Source organism: Miniopterus natalensis, chromosome 17 (genome assembly GCF_054644295.1).
Source record: "Miniopterus natalensis isolate mMinNat1 chromosome 17, mMinNat1.hap1, whole genome shotgun sequence".
In the NCBI taxonomy this organism is placed as follows: domain Eukaryota; kingdom Metazoa; phylum Chordata; class Mammalia; order Chiroptera; family Miniopteridae; genus Miniopterus; species Miniopterus natalensis.
This window is the reverse complement of record NC_142097.1, coordinates 632228-655527: the sequence shown is the minus strand read 5'-3', so window position 1 is coordinate 655527 and position 23300 is coordinate 632228. Positions and strand designations below refer to the sequence as shown.

Genomic DNA, 23300 nt, shown 5'->3' with positions numbered 1-23300 from the left:
CAGTGACAACCAAAGGGCCCATCAGTGTGCAGAAGGGGTGTCTCCCCTGGTAGGCACCAGAAAGGCTTCTCTGAGGAAATGAAGTGGAAACAGATCTAAAGGGTGAGGAGGAAATAACCAGCTGAGGAGGAGGGCAGAGGACATTTTATATAAATGGAACAGCACGTGTAAAGATCCTGTGACAGCCCTGGCCAGTGTGTTCAGTGGTTAGAGCGTGGGCCAGGGCACCGAAGGGTCTCGGGGTCGATTCCCAATCAAGGAAATGACCTGGGTTGCAGGTTCAATCCCCAGCCCCAGTTGGGGCACGTGCCGAAGGCAACCAACCTATATATGTCTCTCTCACATCGATGTCTCTCTCTCCCCTCACCCCTCCCTTCCACTCTCTCTAAAAATTAATGGAAAAATATCCTCCAGTGAGGATTAACAAGACAAAATTTTAAAAGATCCTGTGGTAGAAAGAGGCATGGCACATTAAAGAGGGCAGATGCCCTGGCCCTGGCTGGTGTGGCTCAGTTGGGTGTCATCCCATGCACTGAAAAGCTGTGGGTTCAATTCCCAGTCAGGACACATACCTAGGTTGTAGGTTCAATACCTGGTTGGGGCACATGTGGGAGGCAATCAATTGATGTTCCTCTCACATCGATGTTTCCTTTTTTCTTTTTCTCCATCTCTCTCCCTCCCCCTTCCTCTCTCTTAAAAAACAAATTAAAGAAGACAGAACAGCGTCAAGCAGAGCACAGCTGAATCAAGTAAGGAGGCCTCAGACAGGCATTTTCACAGATCAGAAGACTCAGGCTCAGGGAGGCCAGGGGTCTGCCCATGGTCCCCCAGCAAGTGCGCTGGGGCTGAAGCCAGTTTTATCTGTTCCCCTTCTGCTGACTGAGACAGGGTCTGGGTTCCAGCCTCCAGTGGGGTGCCAGCTGCCCTCATGCTCCCTGCCTCTCAGCTCCACAGGACCTGCAGATGGGGTGACCATGGAGCAGTGCCCTGAAGAGCAATACTGGGATCCCCTGCTGAATGTCTGCCTCTCCTGCAGATCCATCTGCAGCCATCACATTCCACGTCCCTGTACAGCCTTCTGCAGTGAGTTCTGGGTCCTGAGCCAAGGGGATAGCTGGGTCAACCCTTCCTTACCTCCCAACGGTCCCTCTGGTCCCACTGCATTTGGGTGCCTGAGGAGGGGTTGGTAGAAGGGGATATTCAATGTGGTGTCCCTTTACCCTTCCATCCTGTTGTTCTGGCCACCCTTTCCTCTTCGTGTGCAGTTTCTTGAGCATGCTGGGTCCTGTCCTGCCTCGGGCCTTAGCACATGCTGTGCCTTCTGTGTGGAAAGCACTTCCTTGCTCTCGCTCCTTGGCTCCTCCAGCCCAACCTAAGGTCTCAGCCCAAATGTCAGAGGCCTTCTCTGACTGCCCAGTGGAATCAGGCTCCCTTGTCCTCTGTTCTTCTTTTCTTCTGGAAGTTTTCGTTATAGGAATTCTGAAGCACAGAGAGCATAACATAACAAACCCCGTTTCCCCATCATCAGCTTTAACAATTCTGCTTTTTATCCCCCAACCAATTTTTTGCTTCTGTATTTTAAAGTAAACCCAAAAACTCATATCACTTACCTGTAAATACTAGATCATGAATCCCTAACATATAGGGCCTTTAAAATATACTCTCAATATCTTCTCACCCCAGCAATAATCCCTTAATGTTGCCTTTACTGAGGCCGTATTCGATTTTCTCTGGTTGTCTTGAAAAATACATTTTGCTTGCTGTTCTTTCTGATAACTTGTTCTTTTCCTTAATGGAGCTTCTCACAATTTGTATTATGTCTTTTCCTGTGTATTTGTTTCCTGTCTGTTTCAACCACCAGACTGTGAGCTCCTTTCCTTACTTGAACTTAGCACAGTGCCTGACACATAGTAAATGCTTCATAAATACTTGTTGAGTGGAGCTCAGACAGGCTTAGTGACTTGCACAGTCACTAAGATCCCACAGCACTATAGTGGAATAGTTAGGATTTGAATCAGAACTCTCTGACTCCAAAACCACGACTGTGAGCCACTATCCATTAATCAAGTAGAACACTCATTTGTCGTTCTGCAAGTACTCACAGAATCCTCCAGCCCCTTTAAAATAGGAACTTCACATGACCCAGTAACAGAAGGTTATCATCTAATGGGAGAAAAGACTACATTTTAGTGTATAAAGTACCATAAAATGCCACAGTTGGGGGAAACCAGCTCCAGCTGATGAAGGTTGGGGAGCAGGAATTGTTCTGGGAGGAAGTGCCGTCTGAAACGGATTGTTAATAATTTGTAGATGTGAAAGTCAGATGAGGGGAATGGCACTCCTGGGAGAGGTAGAGTGTGGGCAAACGCATGGCCATGGGAAAGCACAATAGGGGAGATCAGCCCTAGAGGAAAAGGTTCATGAGGCCAGGTAGTGAGGGTTGGTGGTTTGAGGAGCTCAGACACCACCTGCAACAGCCACTCTGGGGTCTCTGAGAAGGGGAGGAGGTCACAAGAAACCCCAGGAATACCACTGCCATCAGGTTAACTCCATTGGGAGTGGTAGTGTCAGTGGTCCCGTGAGGCTCAGGGGCCACGGCAGTGCCAGGATGAGGAGGCCACTGGTACTATCGGGGCCATCTAAGACTCCCTTGAGATCCCAATTTCACCATCATCATGGCCTTTTTCTTTGCTTTGTCAGGGGCATAAATGTTGGTGTGTTTGTGTTGCAAAGAGGCACAAATGAATATTCTACACAAACCTTCCACTAGCTGAGCATTTATGTGTATGTCTGGTATTGTGCTGGGAAATTCAAATCCTCATAATAACCTTAAGAAGTCAACATTGTTGTTACTCCTCTCTTAGAAATGAGGAGACTGAGGCCCTTATTGATTAAGACCCCGCAACCTGCAAGTAGTAGAACCACTTGGCCTTGAAGTCTGTGCTGTTAGCCACTGCCTTGCAAGGCCTCTGAAATGTGCCCTGAGAATCTCCTGTGTGAGTCGCATTTTTATATAAATAAAATCTTATTTTAAAGACAATGGAAAGCTGCCTGTGAAAGTGGAGATTTGCTAGGTGCTCAGGCTTGCTCTCTGAATGCAGTGTGATTAGGCTTATTTTGCTTGGCTTCTGCTCCTGGGCACTGATACCTGTTTATACTCCTATAATTCTCGTTTATTAAGACAGAAGAAACATTAATTTTTTTGAGCTTTCCCACCTTCTTTCCAGCCTCCTCTCCCAACTTGCCAAGGCAGATGCTGGTTTCCCTCTCCAATCCTATGTTGACATGAAATATGTTTCTTCTTTATGAGGCTTGAAAAACGCAAGTAAAGAACTTTAGTGACAATGTAGTCACCTACATATCAATTTTAAAAGATAAATGAAAAATTCCTATATGTATAGAAATTAAAAATGCACTTCTAAATAATCTATAGGGCAAAGAAGAAATAACAATGAAAAGTAAAAACATTTAGAACTAGATATTAAAAAGTACTACATATCAGAATTTGTGTGATTTGGCTAAAACAGTATTTAGAGGACAATGTATAGCCGTACATTTGCATATTGGAAAAGGACTCAGATTACAAGGAAATGCTTTTGGGAAATTAGATTGCTATTTTTTAAAAAATATACCTTTATTGATTTCAGAGAGGAAGGGAGAGGGAGAGAGAGAGAGATAGAAATATCAGTGATGAGAGAGTTGTCATTGATCAGCTGCTTCCTGCATGCACTCAACTGGGGATCAAGCCCATAACCTGGGCATGTGCCCTGACCAGGAATCAAACCATGACCTCCTGGACCCTAGGTTTATGCTCAACTGCTAAGCCATGCCTGGCCAAGCAGATTGCAATTTTTTTCATCTTTGATACCCTTTGAGGCCAGACCTACAGTTCCTACAGGCCTCTGTCACCTACTAACATCACTCATTTCTGTCTCCTAGAGTCCTTCAGTTGCCGCAAAGAGCAAGGACAATACTATGACCAGCTCCTGAGGGACTGCATCAGCTGTGCCTCCATCTGTGGACAGCACCCCAAGCAATGCACATATTTCTGTGAGAACAATTTCAGGAGCCAAGTGACCCTCCAACCAGAGCTCAGGAGACAGAAGACCAGGAAGGCTGAAACAAGATACCATGGATCAGAGCACAAAGGCTTGGAAGCAGGTCCAGGTAAGCCACCTGCATGGTTTCTGAGTGAGGCCAGGCACCAGGACTAAATAAGGAGGGTCTTCAAAGTGGGAAGTTAAGAGCCCAGGCAAATGAATGGAGGTCATCACAGGATAAAAAAGAGAAAATATGAAAAATACCCAGAAGTCTGCAGGCAAAAAGGAAGCAGGAGAAGAAAAGAACTGATCACTGAGAGCCTTTTTCTAAATTAAAAAAAAATTCAATTACAGTTGGCATACAATATTATATGAGTTTCAGGTATAGAATGTAGTGATTAAATGCTTAATAACTTATGAAGTGATCCCCCCAGTAAGTCTACTAACCACATGGCACCATACATAGTTATTACAATATTGCTGACTATATTCCCCATCTTGTATTTTTCATCCCCATGAGTGTTTTTATTACTGGAGATTGGTACTTCTTAATCCCTTCACCTTTTTCACCCAGGACTTCCCCACCTGCCTCCTGTCTGACAACCATCAATATGTTCTCTGTATCTCTGTATCTAAGTTTGTTTCTGTTTTGTTGATTCATATTTTGTTTTTTAGATTCCACAGATAAGTGAAACCATACAGTATTTGTCTTCGTCTGACTTATTTCACTTAGCATAATACCATCTAGGTCCATCCATGTTGTTGCAAATGTCAAGATTTCACTCTTTTTTTTAATGGCTTTGTGATATTCCATTTTATATAGGTATTACATCGTCTTTATCCACTCATCCATTGATGTAAACCTAGGTTGCTTCCATCTCTTGGCTGTTGTAAATAATGCTGCATTGAACAGAGGGGTGCATATATGTTTTTGAATTGGCGTTTTAGATTTCCACCCAAAGCAATCTATAGATTCAGAGAAATACCAGAAGTGGAATTGCTGAGTCATATGTAGTTCTATTTTTAATTTTTTAAGTGAACTTCATGTTGTTTTCCATAGTGGCTGCACCAGTTTGCCATCCCACCAACAATGTGTGAGGGTTCCCTTTTCTCCACATCCTTGCTAGCACTTGTTTGTTGACTTATTGATGGTAGCCATCCTGAGAGGTATGAAATCACATCTCACAGTGATTTTAATTTGCATTTCCCTGATTATTAGTGATGTTGAGCATTTCATATGTCTATTGGTAGTCTGTATGTTCTCTTAAGAGAAATGTCTATTCAGGTCCTCTGCCAATTTTTAAAAATCAAATTTCGTGTGTGTGTGTGTGTGTTAGGTTGTATGAGTTTCTTATAAATTTTGGATATTAACTCCTTATCAGATGTATTGCTGGTGAATATCTTCCTCCATTTAGTAGATTATTTTTTCATTTTGTTGATGGTTTCCTTCACTGTGCAAAACTTTTTAGTTTGATGCAGCCCCATTTGTTTATTTTTGCTTTGTTTCCCTTACTCAAAAAGACATATCCAAAAAAATATTACTAAGAGCAATGTCAAAGAGTGTACTGACTGTTTTCTTCTAGGAGTTTTATGATTTAGGGTCTTACATTTAAATCTTTAATCCATTTTGAGTTTATTTTTGTAAGTGGTATAAGAAAGTATGTCAATTTCATTCTTTTGAGTGTATCTCTTCAGTTTTCTCAAAATAACTTATTGAAGAGGCTACCTTTACCCCATTATATATTCTTGTTTCCTTTGTCATAGATTAATTGACAATATAGGTATAGGTTTACATCTGGACTCTCTTTTCTGGTCCATTAATCTGTGTGTCTATGTGTCTATTTTTATGGTACTACCATGCTGTTTTGATTACAATGGCCTTGTATAGTTTGATATTAGGTAGTGTGATACCTCAAACTTAGTTCTTCTTTCTCAATATTGCTGTGGGTATTCAGGGTCTTTTGTGGTCCCATATAAATTTTAGATTATTTGTTCCAGTTCTTTGAAAAATATCATTGGTATTTTGATAGGGATTGCACTGAATCTATAGATTGCTTTGGGTAGTGTGGGCATTTTAATGGTGTTAATTCTTTCCATCCATTAACAAGGTATATGCTTCCACTTGTTTGTATCTTCTTCAGTTTATTTCTTCAATGTCTGATAGTTTTCTGAGTACAGGTCTTTTACCATATTGAGTAAATTTATTTCTAAGTATTTTATTCTTTCCAATGCAATTGTAAATGGGATTGTTTTTTTCTTTCTGTTTTTTTAATCCTAACCTGAGGATATTTTTCCCCCATTGCTTTTCAGAGATAGTGGAAGGGGGGGGGGGAAGAGAGAGAGAGAGACATGGATGTGAGAGAGACTTATAGATTGGTTGCTGCCCACACGCACCCAGACCAGGACCAGGTCCATGCCCTTGGCTGGAACTGAACCCAGGAACCTTCCATCTGAAGGCTAACACTCTAACCACTGAGCAAAACTGGTTAGGGCTTGGATTATTTTTTTAATTTCTCTTTCTGATAGTTGGTTTTGGTTGTATAAAAATGCAACTGATAACTGGATATTAATTTTCTATCCTGCTACTTTACTGAACTCATTTATCAGTTCTAGTAGTTTTTTAAAGGGAGATCTTTAGGGTTCTCTATATACAGTATTATGTCATATGTAAATAATGACAGTTTTACTTCTTCCTTTCCAGTTTGGATGCCTTATATTTCTTTTTCTTGTTTGATTGCTGTGGCTAGAAATTCCGATACTATATTAAACAAGACTGGATAAAGTGGACACCTTTATTCTTTTTTTTTTTAATATATCTTTATTGATTTCAGAGAGAGGAAAAGAGAGCGAGGGAGAGAGAGTGAAACATCAATGATGAGAGGGTCATTGATCGGCTGCCTCCTGCACGTCCCCAACTGGGGATTGAGCCCACCACCCGGGCATGTGCCCTGACCTGGAATCGAACCCCAATCACCTGGATCCTAGGTCGATGCTCAACCGCTGAGCCATGCCCAGTCGGGCACCCTTGTTCTTATGTTAAAGAAAAAGCTTCAGCTTTTCAGCCTTGAATGTGATGATAGCTGTGGGTTTGTCATATGTGGCTTTTATTATGTTGAGGTATGTTCCCTCTATTCCCATTTGGCTGACAGTTTTCTATCATAAATAAATGTATTTTGTCAAATAATCCATTTTGTCAAATGTTGGGTCTCTTGATATGATTATATAATTTTTAGCCTTCATTTTTTTTGGTGTATCACATTGATTTGCAGATATTGAACTAAACTTGCATCCTAGGAATAAATCCCACCAGATCATGGTGTATGATCTTTTTAATGTATTGCTGAATATGGTTTGCTAATATTTTGTGAGGATTTTTGCATCTATGTTCATCAGGGATATTGGCCTAAAGTTTTCTTTTTTTGTAGTGTCTGTCTGGTTTTGATATCAGGGTAATGCTGGTCTTGTAAAATGGGTTTGAGAGCCTTCCCTCCTCTTCACTTTTTTGGAATAGTTTAGATGAATAGGCATTAATTCTTCTCTGAATGGTAGAATTAACCTGTGAAGCCATCTAGTCCAGGGCTTCTGTTTGTTGGGAGATTTTGGATTACTGATTCGACTTCGTTGGTAGATACAGGTCTATCTAAATTTTCTGTTTCTTCCTGATTCAGACTTGGAAGATTATATATGTCTAAGAATTTATCCATTTCCTCCAAGTTGTCCAATTTGTTGGCACATAATTGATCATAGTAATCCTTTGTATTTCAGTGGTGTCAGTTATCACTTCTCTTTCATTCCTGAAGACTCTGTGTTGTTTAAAGTCCCTTATGATTTTTATTATTTTCTTCCTTTTGCTCAATTTGGGCTCTGTTTGTTCTTTTTTTTTTTTTTTTTCTAGTTACTTTAGATGTAAGGCTAGATAGTTTAAAGGTTTTTTTGTTTGTTTGTTTCTTAAGGTAGCCCTGTATTGCTATGATTATCCTTCTTAGAACTGCTTTGGCTGTCTCCCGTGGATTTAGGGTCATTGAGTTTTCATTTTCATTTGTCTTGAGGTATCTTTTGATTACTTTCTTGATCTTGTTATTAACCCATTCATTGTGTAGTAGCATTTTATTTCGTTTCCATGTGCTTGTGTATTTTTCAGTTTTGTTCTTGTCATTTATTTCTAGTTTTATACCATTATGATGGCAAAGATACTTGTTAGACTTCAGTCTTCTTAAATTTATTGAGACTTGTTTTGTGGCCTAATAGGTAGTCTATTCCAGAAAATGTTCTATGTACACTGCTGCTATGGGGTGAAATGTCCTAGTAACATCTGGTCTAATGTGTATTTAAGACCACTGTTTCCTTTTTTATTTTCTGTCTGGATGATCTATCCATTAATGTCAATGGGATGTTAAAGTCCCCTACTATGATTGTATTACTGTGAATCTCTCCCTTTATGTCCATTAATATTTGCTTTATATTTTTCGGTGCCCCTATGTTGGATGAATAAACGTTTACAAGGGTTATATCCTCTTGTTGGATTGATATTTTTCTCATTTTGTAATATCCTTCTTGTTTCTTACTATAGCCCTTGTTTTAAAGTCTAGTTTGTCTGATACAGGTATTGCTACCCCACCTTTTTTTCATTTCCATCTGCATGAAATATCTTTTTCCATACCTTTACTTTCAGTTTATGTGTGTGTTTTGATCTGAAATGGGTCTCTTGAAGGTAGCATATGTATGGGTCTGGTTTTCTTATCCATTCATCCACCCTATGTCGTTTTTTAAAATCCTCATTCAAGGATATGTTTTGTTTTCTTTATTTTTAGTTGAAGTTTAGACAGAGAAGAAGAAAGAGGGAGAGAGAAACATCGATGTGAGAGAGAAAAATTGATCGGTTCGCCTCCTGCATGCCCTCAGCCAGGGATCAAACTTTCAATCCAGGCATGTGCCCTGACCAGGAATTGGACCAGTAGCCTTTCGGTGCACTAGGTGATGCCCAATCAACTGAGCTGCACCGACCAGGGCCACCCCATGTCTTCTGATTGGAGCATTTAACTGTTTACATTTAAAATAATAATTATTATTTTGCTGTTGTTAATCTTCATCTGAGGATATTTTTCCATTGCTTTTTCAGAGATAGTGGAAAGGAGGGAGGGTGGGAGAGAGAGAAAGAGAGAAATATTGACGTGAGAGAGCCACATCAACTAGTTGCCTCCCACACAAACCCCGAGCAGGAGCAAGGAATGAACTGGCAACCCAAGTTCATGCCCTTAACATGGACTCCAACCCAAGACCCTTTCAGTGCTCTAACAACTTTGCAACACCAGCCAGGGCTAAAGTAATTATTAATAAGTATGTATTTATTGCCATTTTATTGTTTATATTTCTCCTTCCCCTTCCTCTCCCCCTCCACCTCCTTTTCCTCCTCCTCCTTCTTCTTCTAGAAGACCCTTCAACATTCTTTACAACACTGGTTTGGGGGTGATGAGCTCCTTTATCTTTTCCTTGTCTGGGAAGCTCTTTATCTCTCCTTCTATCTTAAATGATGGCTTTGCTGGGTAGAGTAATCTTGGTTGTAGGCCCTTGCTTTTCACCACTGTGATGTTTTATGCTAATGCCTTCTGACCTGTGGAGTTTCTGTTGAAAAATCAGCTGACAGTCTTAGGGAAGCTCCCTTGTAGGTAACTAACTGCTTTTCTCTTCCTTTATTTTAAGATTCTCTCTGTGTCTTTAACTTTTGGCATTTTAATTATCATGTGCCTTGCTGTGGGCCTCTTTGGAGTCTTCTTGTTTGGGACTCTCTGTGCTCCCTGGACTTGTGTGTCTATTTCCTTTGTCAGGATAGGGATTTTCAGTCATTATTTATTGAAGTAGGTTTTCAATTATTAGTCTCTCGTTTTTCCTTCTGGTATCCCTAAGATACAAATGTTGGTACACCTGATGTTGTCCCACAGGTCCCTTAAACTGTCCTCGTTTTTTCATTCTTTTGTCTTTTTTGCTGTTCTATTTGGGTGTTTTCTGCTACCTTGTCTTCCAAATCACTGACTTGATCCTCTACATCATCTAATTTGCTGTTAATTCCATCTAATGTATTCTTCATTCCAGTTATTGATGTCTTCACTTCTGACTGGTTCCTTTTTATGGTTTCTATATGCTTTTTAATTTATTATTTCTTTGTTGAAGTTTTCACTGAGTACATCTATTCTTTCCCTAAGTTCATTAAGCATCTTTATAACCAGTGTTTTGACCTCTGTATCTAGTACATTGCTTGACTCCATTTTGTTTAGGTTTTTTTCTGGAGATTTCTCCTGTTCTTTCATTTGGGTCATGTGTCTTTATCTCTTCATTTTGGTTGCCTCCTTGTGTTTGTTTCTACCTATTAGGTAGATCTGCTACATCTCCCAGTCTTGCCAGGGTGATCTTATGTAGTAGGTGTCCTGTGTTTCCCAGTGGCACAGTCTCCCTAGTGACCTAAACCTGGGGCTCCAGGGGTGTTCCTACTATGGATTTTGTGGGTGCTACTGTCTTAGTTGAGCCTTTATTGCTACTAGCAAGTCATTGGGTAGAATTGACCCTCAGTTAATGAACTGTGGCTGGCCATGACTACAACAGATGAACTGTTGTATGGAGGCTGACCCCATGTAGTGGGATTTTCTACAGAGAGCTCTGGTGCCAGACGAGTCCACCCTTCAGGTGTATCATTTGTGGAGCTGGTTAGGTGGGGCTCTGGTGAGGTCTGAAGCCGGCCATTGAGTATATTGATTCTGGAGCCTCTTAGAAGGGGTTCCTGTGCAGACCAAAGTCAGCTGCCTATTGTGCCTGGCTTGTGGCTGCCTAGTGGGAGCTACAAAGTGGTCTGTGGTTGGTTGCCACTTGTGCTGGGCTTGGAGGAACCTGAGAGAAGCTACTCTGTGAACTGAGGCTAGCACCCTCTGGTGGGCACAACAGTGTGAGCTGAGGCCAGCTGCCACTTGTGCCAGGATTGTGACCACTTAATTGAAGCTACGTTCCAGACCAAGATTGGCCACCCTTTATGCCAGGCTTGGGGCCGCCAGATAGGAGTTACATTCCAAGTTGAGACTGGTTGCTGCTTGTGCTAGCTTTAGGACCACTTAGCAAGAGGTACAGGGCACACTGAGGCCAGCTGCTGCATGTTTGAGGTTTGTGTACCTTTGAAAGTTTTTAAGAAAGTCTTTAGCATCAGCTGAGGCAGGCCACTTGTGTAGAAAAATCACTGGAAGATACTCAGGCCAAATGCACAAGTTAGGTGGGACAGGGTCTAAGGGAATCACCAGAGTGGTGCAAATCATGTTAGTCATGTTAATGGAGGGCAAAGATTTGGTGCCTGCCTGTGCCTTCTGATGGGGTGGGGAGAGGGCTCAACAAAAGAGCAGGCACCTGCCAGCACTTCTATCACCATAGAGAGCTTCTCCAATCCCTGCTCCTCCAGCCCTGACCCTGAAGCTAGGCAATTCCATTTCTCCCTGGATGGCCCTGGCACTTTTTAAGATGCTGCCTTTGCACTGGAACCCAGAGCAAGTGAGTTTGTGAGCAAGCAAGTGTGTGCAAGAGCCCATCAAGAGGGACCTTGGAACCTCAGAAGCCTTCCATTTCACTTGTACATAATTCTGCTGGTTTTCAGAGCAGATGTTATGGAGACTCCCCTGGTGCCTCAGGCAAGGGAGCCAGGTGTGAGGCTGAGACCCCTTGCTCCTCTGCAGCCAAGATATCCCTCCTGGTTCTTAGTTACCACACGGTGGGTGTGGGATCTGCCTGTTCCATGTCTCCACTCCTCCTATCAGTCTCACTGTGGCTTGTTCTTTATATCCTTAGTCGTAGGACTTTTGTTCAGCTAGTCTTCAGGTGGTTCTCCATGATGGTTTTCTATAATTTAGTTGTAATTTTGATGTGGTCATGAGAGGAGGCAAGGACGTTTTCCTACTTCGCCATGTTGATCAGAAGTTGTCGAGAGCCTGACTGAGTCTGGCTGAGTTCTTAAAATACAGGGCAGTAAGTAACCAGCAGAGCTAACCTTGTGAGCAGATCTCTAATTCCGTTCACGGGCAATGGAGACTTCCTAAGAAAGAGGAGAAAAAGTATTACAAAAAAGCTTACTTTTGGGTTTGGTCACTTTGGACATGATGAGATGTGTTCCCTGAAGTGGGCATCTACCAATTGCCAAGCATTGAAAATGGTCTAATTATTCTCCCAGAAAACACCTCGTGGTTCACCTACCCTACTCTGTGGTGTCAGAAAGGATGGGAGGGGGCTGCCATGTGGATCCATAAACACGGTGTTTACACTACTCTTGGCTGGTTAGTGGAGAAGCGACAGGCCTGAAGTTCCCAGGGTGCCAATTGTCTGCTTTCCTTTGCTGTGACTTTCCTCATAATAACATCATTTCCATGAGGCCAGGCCCTAGTCCCAAGATAGCAAAGGGCTGGCCTTGTGTGCCCTGAGAGTGGAAGTTGCCCAGCTCCAAGCGCTACTTGGTTAGACTGTTGCCTCTTACTCTTTTCTGTTCTCTTGTTAATGAGCTGGTGCCACGTAACAAACAGCACCACGACTCAGTGGCTTGTTATTCCTCATGACCTGGGGTTTGGCTGGGGTCAGCTGTATTCAGCTGACTCAGCTAGAGGCAGCTCTGCTCCATATGTCTCTCCTCCTCTTGGGATCAACGAGCTGGTAAGGCATGTCCTGATGTCAGGGGTGCAAGAGGTAGAAAAGTAAGGCCTCTTGACACCTTGGCTGGGAATGTGTATTGCATCATTGCTTCTGCATTCTAATACTCGAGTTGCAAAGCTAGCCAGATTCAAGAAGAGGCAAACGTGCCACCTCCTGGGGGGTGGGGGAGCAAATAATTTCTAGCCATGGTGAGTTTGCTGCGGGTTTTAGTCCAGCACAGCTTTTTTCTTGTGAGAGGACCTGCAGATTCATATGCAGAAGGCATGGATTCAGAGTGGGTGAGGAACTGAACCAGGAAGGCCACACCCACTCCTCCAGAGTCTGGTGACCTGTATGCCTGCCCTGCAATTGGTGACCTATTTGATTCTTCCAGCCAAAACTGGAACCTTTCTCACCTCTGGTGCAATAGATTGCCATTTGGATCAAACCAACCCATTTTACAGATAGAGAAATTGAGTCTCAAAATTTGGAGATATTTGCTGAGAGTAGCATAGTAAACACATGGCTGAGCTGGGATTCAGGTTCAGTCTATATAGGTTCCAAAGATTCCTCACTCAGAGCAAAATCCCAGAGCAGTGCCCATGAGATTGTCACTCCCTGAAGTCACCTGCTGCCCATGGAACACACTTAGCCATTCCTGTTTGTGACCACCAGCCAAGCCCCATCTTTGGAGGGCACTGGGTGGAAGCTGAGAGCCTCATTTTGGCTCCAGGGATGGATCCCCCAGGATGAGTAGATGGAGTTTGTGTAAGGACATGTTGGGGAGACAGGTCAGCCTGGCCATGACTGACCTACATTAGCTGTTCCACTCCTACCATGGCATGGCTATGGGATACCATGAGCCCTCCCAGGGCCTCAACGGCTCACTGTCTTGCTGTTCCCTGCCCCTGCTCTGTGTCTCTCCAGAGGTTTGAGGTTTAGCCCCATTCTGCTCTCTTCTCTGATTCCTGTGTGTGCTGGCAGGGCAGGAGCAAGAATTGGTGTAGATTGTGAAATGGAAGTACCAAGGCCACATGCCCAGGGGAGGGATTAGTCCTGGACCCGTTTGAGAGCAGGGACTGCAGGATACTATGTGACAAGGCCGAGTCCAGCTGCACACACTGGTGGAGCTGATCTAGACCCTGTCCCACTGTGGGCTCCCCAAATCCTGTCATCCTCCACTCGCTCTTTGCCCCTTCCAGGCCCCAGCTGAACTTTACTTCAGGTCTCTCATGCATCCTCTCGGACTGTCATTCCTTCATTTGATTCATAACTATGGAGGGTTTGATGTGCAAAGGGGAGGCAGCGTAAGCAAGGCAGATCCTGTCCTTGACCCCACGGAAGTCACAGTCTGATGGGACAGACAGAAAATAAACAAGACTCATGCAAGTGATAAATTAATTTTGGTGCTTGGTGGCAACATAACCCAGCTTGCCTTCCTGGCCCCCATGGCACCCCAGGAGGCTTACCTGAGGAGGGGCCATTAAGGCAGACTGGGGAGATGATCCAGGTTTTGGAGCAGACCCAGTTTCCATCCCTCAGTAACTATGTGATCTAGAGCAAGTTACTTAACCTGTCTGAGCCTTGGTTCTGTGAGACTGAGATAATGTGACTTCATAGAGTTGTGATTATAAGAGATCAGTCAGTCAAGATCAGCAAGAGCCCACCCAACATAACTAACTGCTCATTTAAAAAGAAAACATGTGTTTTAAGAGGTCAGGTGGAGGAAGGGTGTTCCAGGCAGAGGTAATGGTACGTGCAAATGCTGGGAGAGGTAAAGGAACAGAGCTGTGGGGATCCAAGGAGAATGAGACTACACCTTGCATCAGGGAGTCCCAGGCTGGGGGAGTGTGATGGCCCCTCTGCAAAAACAGGAGGGACTGCCACCCAAATTTTGGAGTATCTTGGATACTGAGACGGATGATGCCACACACTGGCCAAGAGGGTGTAGAAAGGCCTGTGACACATGATAAGGCTTTCAGTGGGCAGAGAGGGCAGGCTCCAAGCTTGTCTGAAAACAGCTTAAGAGAGCAAGGCAGGCTCCCAGGCCAGGATTTTGTTGCAGCTGGGGGTCGGGCAAGTGAGTGTTCCCATGTGTGGGAGGGACTGCACCGTTGGAACCTCCCATTGGCACCAAAGGAGAGAGCGCCCAGGCTTTGTTTCCAGCCTGCCCAGACGCGGGGCCGACAAGGAACCCTCAAACATCAAAATATGGAGTCTGACTGTTTACTCCAAAAAGACAGACAAGTGGATGACTCTAGGCCCAGGAGATGAGTTCCCTGCCAGGCATCAGGAGCGCCATGGAGGGAGTCTCTCCCTCTCCGTCAGGAGACTGCGCAAGGAAGGGCTGCTTGGCTGCACCCAGAGCAGGAGTGTGATGGACAGGCAGGTGGACAGGCAGGGGAGCTGGGCACCCTCGTGGGCAGGAGCGGAGAGCTGAGACACGAACTGCAAGCTTCCAGGGCTGGCTGGAAAGGGTCCTGGGAGGGATCAGATGCCAGATGCCAGGGGGCCTTATCTGCCAGACTGGGGAGACTGACGTGCTTCTGGAGGTGGGGAACAGCCATGGGGCAAGGGGCCTGAATTGGGCTGTAGGGAGACCCCCGGACCCCAAGGAACAGATAGCGGCCATGGGAGCAGGGACCTGGCAATAACGAAAGTCACAGATGACAAAGACCTGGGATGGGGGCAGGGGCGGTACATGGCCTGGGGTTAGTGGGTGGAAGGACCCTCATGTTGGGTCGGCTCTGGAGGAGTCGCACGCAGCAGGGTCACCCAGGCCCCTGACGCCTGCAGTGAGCCCATGAGCCCCTTCTGGACTAATGTCCTAAAGTGCATTAAACACAACACACAGGGTTACAAAGAAACAGCGATATTGAGATACTGTCAAAATAGTATCTCAAAATATTAAACCAAATTAAATATTAAATAAAGGTTACCACAATATTGCACATATTGTGACATCAGAATGAATCGGTGAGCATCCCTGTCACCGCAGTAACAGGATGGCACGTGGCGGGGGCAGGGCGACAACAGTGGCCTCAGTGAGCAGAGGCTGCCTGGCATCATGCAGGAAGATAGGAAAGACCTGTGGCTGCTGCTCATGTGGCTGGGCTTTGTGGCCTCTGCTTACGTGAAAGCAAAGGCTAGACTGCAGTTGGCCACCAGTGAATATAAAGATTTGCCTCCTTCTCCAAACCCACGAGACCCAGACTCTCTCTGTGGGCCCAGGCGTCCCACGCTATGGACTCTGGCTGGTGGTATGAGCAGGGCCCTCACCTGCCTGCACCCGGACTCCAGCCCCACCTCCCTGGGTGACCTAGGAAGTGCCCAACTGTCCCCCAGGACACTCACAAGGCCTGGGTCACTGGGTTTTGGGTACTTGGGACCCCGCCTGGCATTTCCAGGGTGGTGGCCTCTGTGGTGGGAAGAGCAGAACGTGGCCCTTTCCGTGGACAGGCTGCTCTAAGGCGCCAAAAACTGCACAACTGGAAGGTGTCAGCAGGGCCTGCTCCCTCTCACGTTCCGGAGAAGGGTCCTTCCTGGCCTCTTCCAGCTCCTGGTGGCTCCGGGAGCTCCTTGGCCCACAGTCACATTACTCCAGCCCCTGCCCTGTTCTACACATGCTGAGGATATGTGGTCGAATGTTACACTTGAGGAAGGTAGGGGTTCTTGCAATGAATGTGAACCTCACTAAAGGGGGCCTCCAAATGTGGACCTTCCCTTTCCCAATCTCCTCCGTGTGTGTGTGTGTGTGTGTGTGTGTGTGTGTGTGTGTGAGAGAGAGAGAGAGAGAGAGAGAGAGAGAGAGAGAGAGGGGAGGGGGAGGGAGAATGAGAGGGAGAGAGACCAGCCTGCCATGACTGTCTCCAGAATGTTCCATCCCCTACTCCACCCACCACCCAATTGAGGCGTGGGGTTCCCAAGATCCATTCTTTCTGGTGCCAAGTCTCCTGAGAGTGAAGCCCCTGAAAGTGACACTCACAGCTGCAGCAGGATAGAAAAGGAAGACTCTCAGTAGCTGCTCCTGGTTCAGCCTTTTCCCTGGCCTTGGATCATGCCCACCGGCCATTCTGTTCCAAGAGCTGAGCAGAGTCTCTCTAGTTAACAAAAGGAATGCCCTGGGCCCCAAGTCCCGCTCCAGCTCCTGCCCTCGCCCCTCCTTCCTTCACAGCCCACTTTCCCCAGAGTCACCTCCTTTTCTTCATCTCCACTCACTCACCCTCTCTTCTCTGGCTTCTGACCCCAGTGTTTTATCTTGCTGTCTCCCTGAGAGCCTGCAAATTTCCCGTGGGGCCTGAAGGGCCCTGCCCCACATTCTCATCTGGTGAAAATAGGTTAAAGTGGACCCAAGTTCGTTAAGGGACTGAGAGATGATGAGGCTAAATGCGGAAGGAGAGAGGAGGCCTGGCTTGCTGGTTTCAAGGATGGTGAGAGGGGAATCCCTGCTCATGTGGTGGGAGAACCCGCAGCTTCTGCCCATTTCCTCTGGTCAGAGGCCACCCCCACCTCGGGAGGCCTGGGAATGGCCCTTTATAGGGTCCCCTGGCCTCCTGTGGCCAGAGCTGGTGGACACTTGCACCCTTCTTTGTGGAGTGATGACTTCTTCAGAAACTTTCCTCCTGCCTGTCTTCATGGACACATAGCCTTTCAGGCTCTGCTCCTTCCCAGCATCTCCGTGGGCCCTCTACTGACCCATAGATGCAGACTCCCCCACATGGATTTCCACCTCAGTCCTCTCTCCTCACACATCCTGGGTTCTTGGGTAACCTTTTCCATCCCTGTAGCCACAGCTGCCATCTTCTAGGTCAAGGAAGTCCACGTTCTCCAGGAGAGATGCTCCTTAGGCTCTAGTCCACGGGGCAGTACTGGCCGCCCCAGGCTGGCATCACCCTCCATGGGGGTGACCCAACTCAGAGCTCCTGGGTTCCCTCCTCCTCACCCCAGGTAGTGGGTTGAATGGTGCTCAACCTCCCATCCCAAAGATATGTCCCCTTGTAAGTGGCAAATACAACCTATTTGGGGGAAAAAAGCCTTTGCAAGTGTAATTAAGTTAAGATTCTGGAGATGAGACCATCCTGGATTAGGGTGGGCCCTAAATTCAATCAAAAGTGTCCTTAGAAGAGAAGAAAGGATAAGAAGACCAAGGGACACACAGGAGAACCCAGTGATGAACAGAGCAGGGGCTGGAGTAATGTGACTGTGGGCCAAGGAGCTCCCGGAGCCACCAGGAGCTGGAAGAGGCCAGGAAGGACCCTTCCCCGGAGTGTGAGAGGGAGCAGGCCCTGCTGACACCTTCCAGTTATGCAGTTTTTGGCGCCTTAGAGCAGCCTGTCCACGGAAAGGGCCACGTTCTGCTCTTCCCACCACAGAGGCCACCACCCTGGAAATGCCAGGTGGGGTCCCAAGTACCCAAAACCCAGTGACCCAGGCCTTGTGAGTGTCCTGGGGGACAGTTGGGCACTTCCTAGGTCACCCAGGGAGGTGGGGCTGGAGTCCGGGTGCAGGCAGGTGAGGGCCCTGCTCATACCACCAGCCAGAGTCCATAGCGTGGGACTCCTGGGCCCACAGATAGAGTCTGAGTCTCGTGGCTTTGGAGAAGAAGGCAAATCTTTATAATCCCTTCCCCTACCAGATGCCCTTCCCCTATCGGGGCAGGGCCCAGACTTAAAATCCGGCCTCCCTGCCCGGGTTCACAGCCAGCTGAATCCTAGGAAATCTCTCTGCTCTGCCCCTAAGCAACAAGTTATAATGCTACCTAGCTGGCCAGCCCAGGCCTGAGCTGGGGGCAGCAGCAGTCTGGGCAATTCTATTTTTAGGTGAGAGATGGGTTTGGAGATCAGAAAGAAACTAAAAACAAAACAAGAAACAGTTTGGAAATAAACTGCGTTGGGGGCAGCCTGGCTCCCAAGCAGCCAGAAGATGTGTGTGATGCCCCTGCTGGTGACATCCTGGAACTGCACCTCTAGGGGCTCTTGCCCCAGGACTTGATTTTCAGGCAAGGACAGAGAATGCATCACTTTTCAGACAAAAACTTGTCACAGAAAGTCGACTATTCCCTGCCCCCAGGAGAGTCTTGGCACAACTACTGCCAGACCAGTGGCTGAGCATGTGCAGGCGGTGCAGAAGGAAGGAAGGTGCAGAAGGAAGGAAGATACAGAAGGAAGGTGCAGAGGAAAGAAGGTGCAGAGGAAGGAAGGTGCAGAGGAAGGAAGGTGCAGAAGGAAGGAAGGTGCAGAAGGAAGGTGCAGAAGGAAGGAAGGTGCAGAAGGAAGGAAGGTGCAGAAGGAAGGTGCAGAAGGAAGGAAGGTGCAGAAGGAAGGAAGGTGCAGAGGAAGGAAGGTGCAGAGGAAGAAAGGTGCAGAGGAAGGAAGGTGCAGAGGAAGGAAGGTGCAGAGGAAGGGTGCAGTCAGCTTTCCCACTAGTGGCCCTGCGAGATGGTGGACTTGTCTTCCCCATCCTCTGGTCAGCCTTCAACCTGAGTCTTTAGAAGTGTGAACAGCTTAGAGCTGGTTTTCGGTTTTGAATAGCTGGTGCAAGCAGATTATTTAAAAAAGAAGGTATTTTAAAACCTGTTTAGGGGAAAAGTCTCTGCCCTGACTTCATGAGCTTGCTCCTCGCCCCAGGTAGTGACCCCCAGTGTTTTGTTTGCCCTCTCGCACACATTATCGTCTGGGGCATACAGCTCTTGTGTGCCCCCCCACGGTGGGTTTGGAATGCCCACCTCTCTGTTCTCACTCCATATCTCTAGGGGTCCTTCTTAGGATGTATGAATGGGTCATTTGTTTGAGTGACTGGTGTGGTCCCAGCTGTGGGTGCCACAGTCCCTGTAGCCCTCTCCTACTGATGCTCAACCAGGCCATCCGGCTTTTGCTGTTACAAAGCTGTCCTGAGAGCCTGTGTCCGAGCAGACATGTGCCTGGAAGTGAGGGGCATGAGCCTGCAGGAATCAGGAAGGTGCATTTTCAAAGTTGGTAGATGGTTCCAAATGGCTGGCAGAAGAGGCCCCGAGCCCCAACAAAGATTGAGGTGCCTCTTTGTGAAATACTGGAAAGTGACATCTTTTGTAGTTTTAATTTGTTTTTCTCCTACTCCAGGGGCTTTGAAAAGTGTGACTTAGGGGTGGTCCCCCAGGCAGGAACTAGTTTCACTTCCCACAGGAAACCTTGAATCACTGGTCTGGGCAGAGGGCTGAAAGGAATGGGGTATGTACGTCCTGCACTCCCTCAGGAGCAGACTCTCTGTCTGCTTGTCTACTGTGGCATCCAAAAGCTACCCAAAACTTAGTGACCTACAAACAGCAACCATTGTATTATCATGCATGGCTCTATGGTGATCAGGCTCAGCCAGGCAGGCCTGCTGGTATTGCTGCATCTCCACAGTCACAAGCAGACTCTGCTGGTGGCATCACCTAATAGCTCAGCTCAGACACTGAGATGCCTTCTCCCTCTCACCTCGGGGCCTGCCACTCTCCATAGGTCTCCACATGACTTTCCAGCTGAATTTTTCATGTGGTGGCTCAGGGCTCTCAGAAGAGCAAGAGCAGAGGCTTCCAGGTGTCTGGGGAAGTCCCAAAAGTCTAAATTCATGATCGATTCTGAAGAACTGACATGTGGCCTTATTCAAATTCATTGGAGTTGTACTAGACGAAACTTCCATCACAGGCAAAGCAGCTGCTATCAGTAGTGGCCGGCCAGGAAGAATCTACACCTCTCCAGTCGTGGAGACACCAGAAAGAACAGTGCATTCCTAATTAACAGATAACGTCAGGCAGTTGTCACACTCTGTACATTCATGAGCCTCCTTCCTGAGCCTGAGGTCAATCACTGGGTAGCATCCAGCTTTCTGGGCAGTCAGCCAAGCCTGAGGCCACAGAGTTAAAGTCACAGAGGGTTAAACAGAGTCCAACTTTTCCCAGATGCCTTTGCTATGGGAGCCATTTTGCATCTCTGAATTAGTTCTCCTGCCCAGGCCTTCGAGGGCATAGCGAAGACTGGCACAGGGTCACCTCCCTGCATTTGACTGGTTACCGTGAGGCCCAGCCCAGCCTGGATCTGAAGGGCAGGATATGGGAAGGTGGCTCTTTGGGGGCCATCTCTGAGCACCCACTGCCATAGTCTAAGAATTGGTCTCAGTGTTAGATTCATGCTGAAACCTTTGAAATTTTCCAGTGTTTAATGTAGTCCTTCTCCTCGAATTGCCGTGGCAGCTCATTTGTGCTTTGCAGCAATCTGGTAGATGGGCATTCCCTCTCGGATGTGAAGGCTGCTGGCCTTTCCACTGTTGATCCAGCCAGAACAATGTTTTCATTTTATTGCAGAAGCAAGTAGGAGGTAAAGGGATGAAGAGCCCTGGGAGTTGGGAAATGTGGGTGTCACCTTGCCCTGCCCTAAGCCCTGTGGACGTCCCCTGGATCCTCTCGCCTCTCAGTGCCTCATTCTCCAGACCTGTGCACCAGCGTGCAGCAGGCCCCACGGGGGGCCTTTGCTTCCCCTCCCCCATGGCCTCTCTGAGCTCTGGGCACTACAGGCCTGGGGGTGGTGCCATCAGCCCACCTAGAGCTCCCTCTGTAGGCATCAAGGTAACACCTGCCGACTCTGTCACTTTCTAAAATTCCTGATTCTGAGGAGCTTGCATAAGGAGAAAGGGCAGTGCTCCCTGCACTGCCTCTGTGTGGCCAGCCGGAGCACTGGCCCTGAGCCCTGCAGGCCTGCTCCCCGTTGCAGCTCTGTGATTGGAAACAGTGCAGCTTTGAGCTTGGTTTTGTCATGTGCAAAACAGAGTATGAAATGGGGCAGCTGCTGTGGAAAACAGTCTGGCAGTTCCTCAAAAAGTTAAACATGGTGTTAACTTATGGCTCAGCAATCCCATGCCTAGGTGTACACCCAAGGAAGGTGAAGACACCTCCACATGCAAACCTGCACACAAATGTCCACAGCAGCATAGTCATAACAGCAAATAGGAGAAACAGCCCAAGTGCCCGTCGGTGAATGAATGGACATGGCCTGCTGGGCCCTACTGAGGGGAAAGACAGACGAGGGCAAGGGGCTTCTGGTCTAAAAAGGGGACCCCTCAGAGAAGGGTCCTGGGCAGTGACCCTCCTGAACTCACAGGGCCCCCGCTCTCTTGCAGCGCCCCCAGGGCTGAAGCTGAGTGCAGATCAGCGGGCCCTGGTCTACAGCACGCTGGGGCTCTGCCTTGGCACCATCCTCTGCTGCCTCCTGCTGGCCGTGGTCTGCTGCCTCAAGAGGAGGGGAGACCAGTCCTCTTGCCAAGACACCCCAGGCCTACGTCAGACCCAGGCCACATCTTCCAAGGGTGAGCATGAAAGGGGTTTTCATCCTCCCACTGCGTGTGGGACAAGTTGCTAGCCACCCCTCTGCCCTGTTGCTGGCACTGCCCCTGCCTCTAAATGGAGCGTTTGGCCAGATCTCCTGGGAGGGTCTGAGGCAAATCCCTGCAGCCTTTTCGCTGTGCTGTTGAAACCCGGCTCCAAGACCAGGCAAGAAGAGACGGCATCCAGGAAGGTCAGGGTGGGTGAGGGCCATCAGGCTAGAGGGTTTCCCGGGATGCAGGGAAACCAGCAGCAGGAGGTCTCCCTGGGAGCTCGGGGAGCGGGCAGTGTCAGCAAGGCAGGAAGCCTGCCCCTGCACAGGCTCCCTCGGCAGAAGGGGCACTGCGGGTACAGGCCCTCGCCTTCTGTGGAAGGCGTTTCCTTCTCTCCACAATCCAGGGGGCTATCCCCTGAAGGCAGGTCAGAGGAGGAGGGGCTGGGGCCAAGGCCAATGCCCTGTTCTCTTCCCACACAGGTCACAGGATGGATGCCGGGCCACAGGAGCCGGTGGAGACCTGCAGCTTCTGCTTCCCCAAGTGCAGGGCACCCACCCAGGAGAGCGTGGGTGCCCCTGGGTCCCCCGGCCCCATGCATGCTGGGAGGTGTGGGCACCTGGGCCCTACCATGGCCAGAGGGCCCTGCGGGGGGTCCCCAGACAGCAGCCTGCAGGCTGTGTGCTCACCCACCCAAGAGGGGGGCCCGGCTGGGTAAAACTGGCGGGGGTAGGGGGTGAGAGGCAGAGGGGGTGCCGGGTGGGAGGGGAAGGGGTATGGATGGAGGTAGAGAGAGAGTAGGTGAGGGAGAGATGGGGAAAGAGAGAGGGAGGGGACAGGGAAGAGAGAGCTGGGGGAGAGAAGGGCTGGGGGAGAGGTGCCAGGGTAGTGCAGCTTCACTGCCCTATCCCAGGGCTCCACTGTAGGTCACCACCCTCTAAACACATCTGCAATAAAGTGTCTGTGTTTGCTGGGCCCAGTCTCCAAGAGCCTTCCGTAGAAATAAAACCTCCCAGGGCTGCCGGCTGCTTTGTGTCACTCATTTGGGTCTCGTCTTCCCCTGTGGTGATTCTGAGCAGCCCCACCTCTCAAGCTGCCTCCCTTGGCTCGAGCCCACCACGACCCAGTCGCAGCCCTCTGGTTTCCCAGGACCTGCACATTGACTGTCCACCAGGCTCCGGCAAGGAGTGTGTGCCTCTGGCCGACACTAGGAGAACTAGGTTGGGCTCACATTTGTTTCCAAAACCATTCCCTACCTGCCTCCTCAGGAAGGACAGGAAGCAC

The 23300-nt window shown here is 47.8% G+C and overlaps 1 protein-coding gene across 1 annotated transcript; it reads left to right on the top strand.

Annotated features, from left to right (window-relative positions):
* The first annotated feature begins 971 nt into the window (after positions 1-971).
* TNFRSF13B (TNF receptor superfamily member 13B) lies at positions 972-22734 on the top strand. Its single transcript, XM_016215618.2, has 4 exons — positions 972-1083; positions 3940-4167; positions 21822-22007; positions 22499-22734. Exons 1-4 carry the CDS (start codon positions 975-977, stop codon positions 22732-22734), a joined length of 759 nt encoding a protein of 252 aa, XP_016071104.2. The 5' UTR covers positions 972-974.
* Positions 22735-23300: the final 566 nt, after the last annotated feature.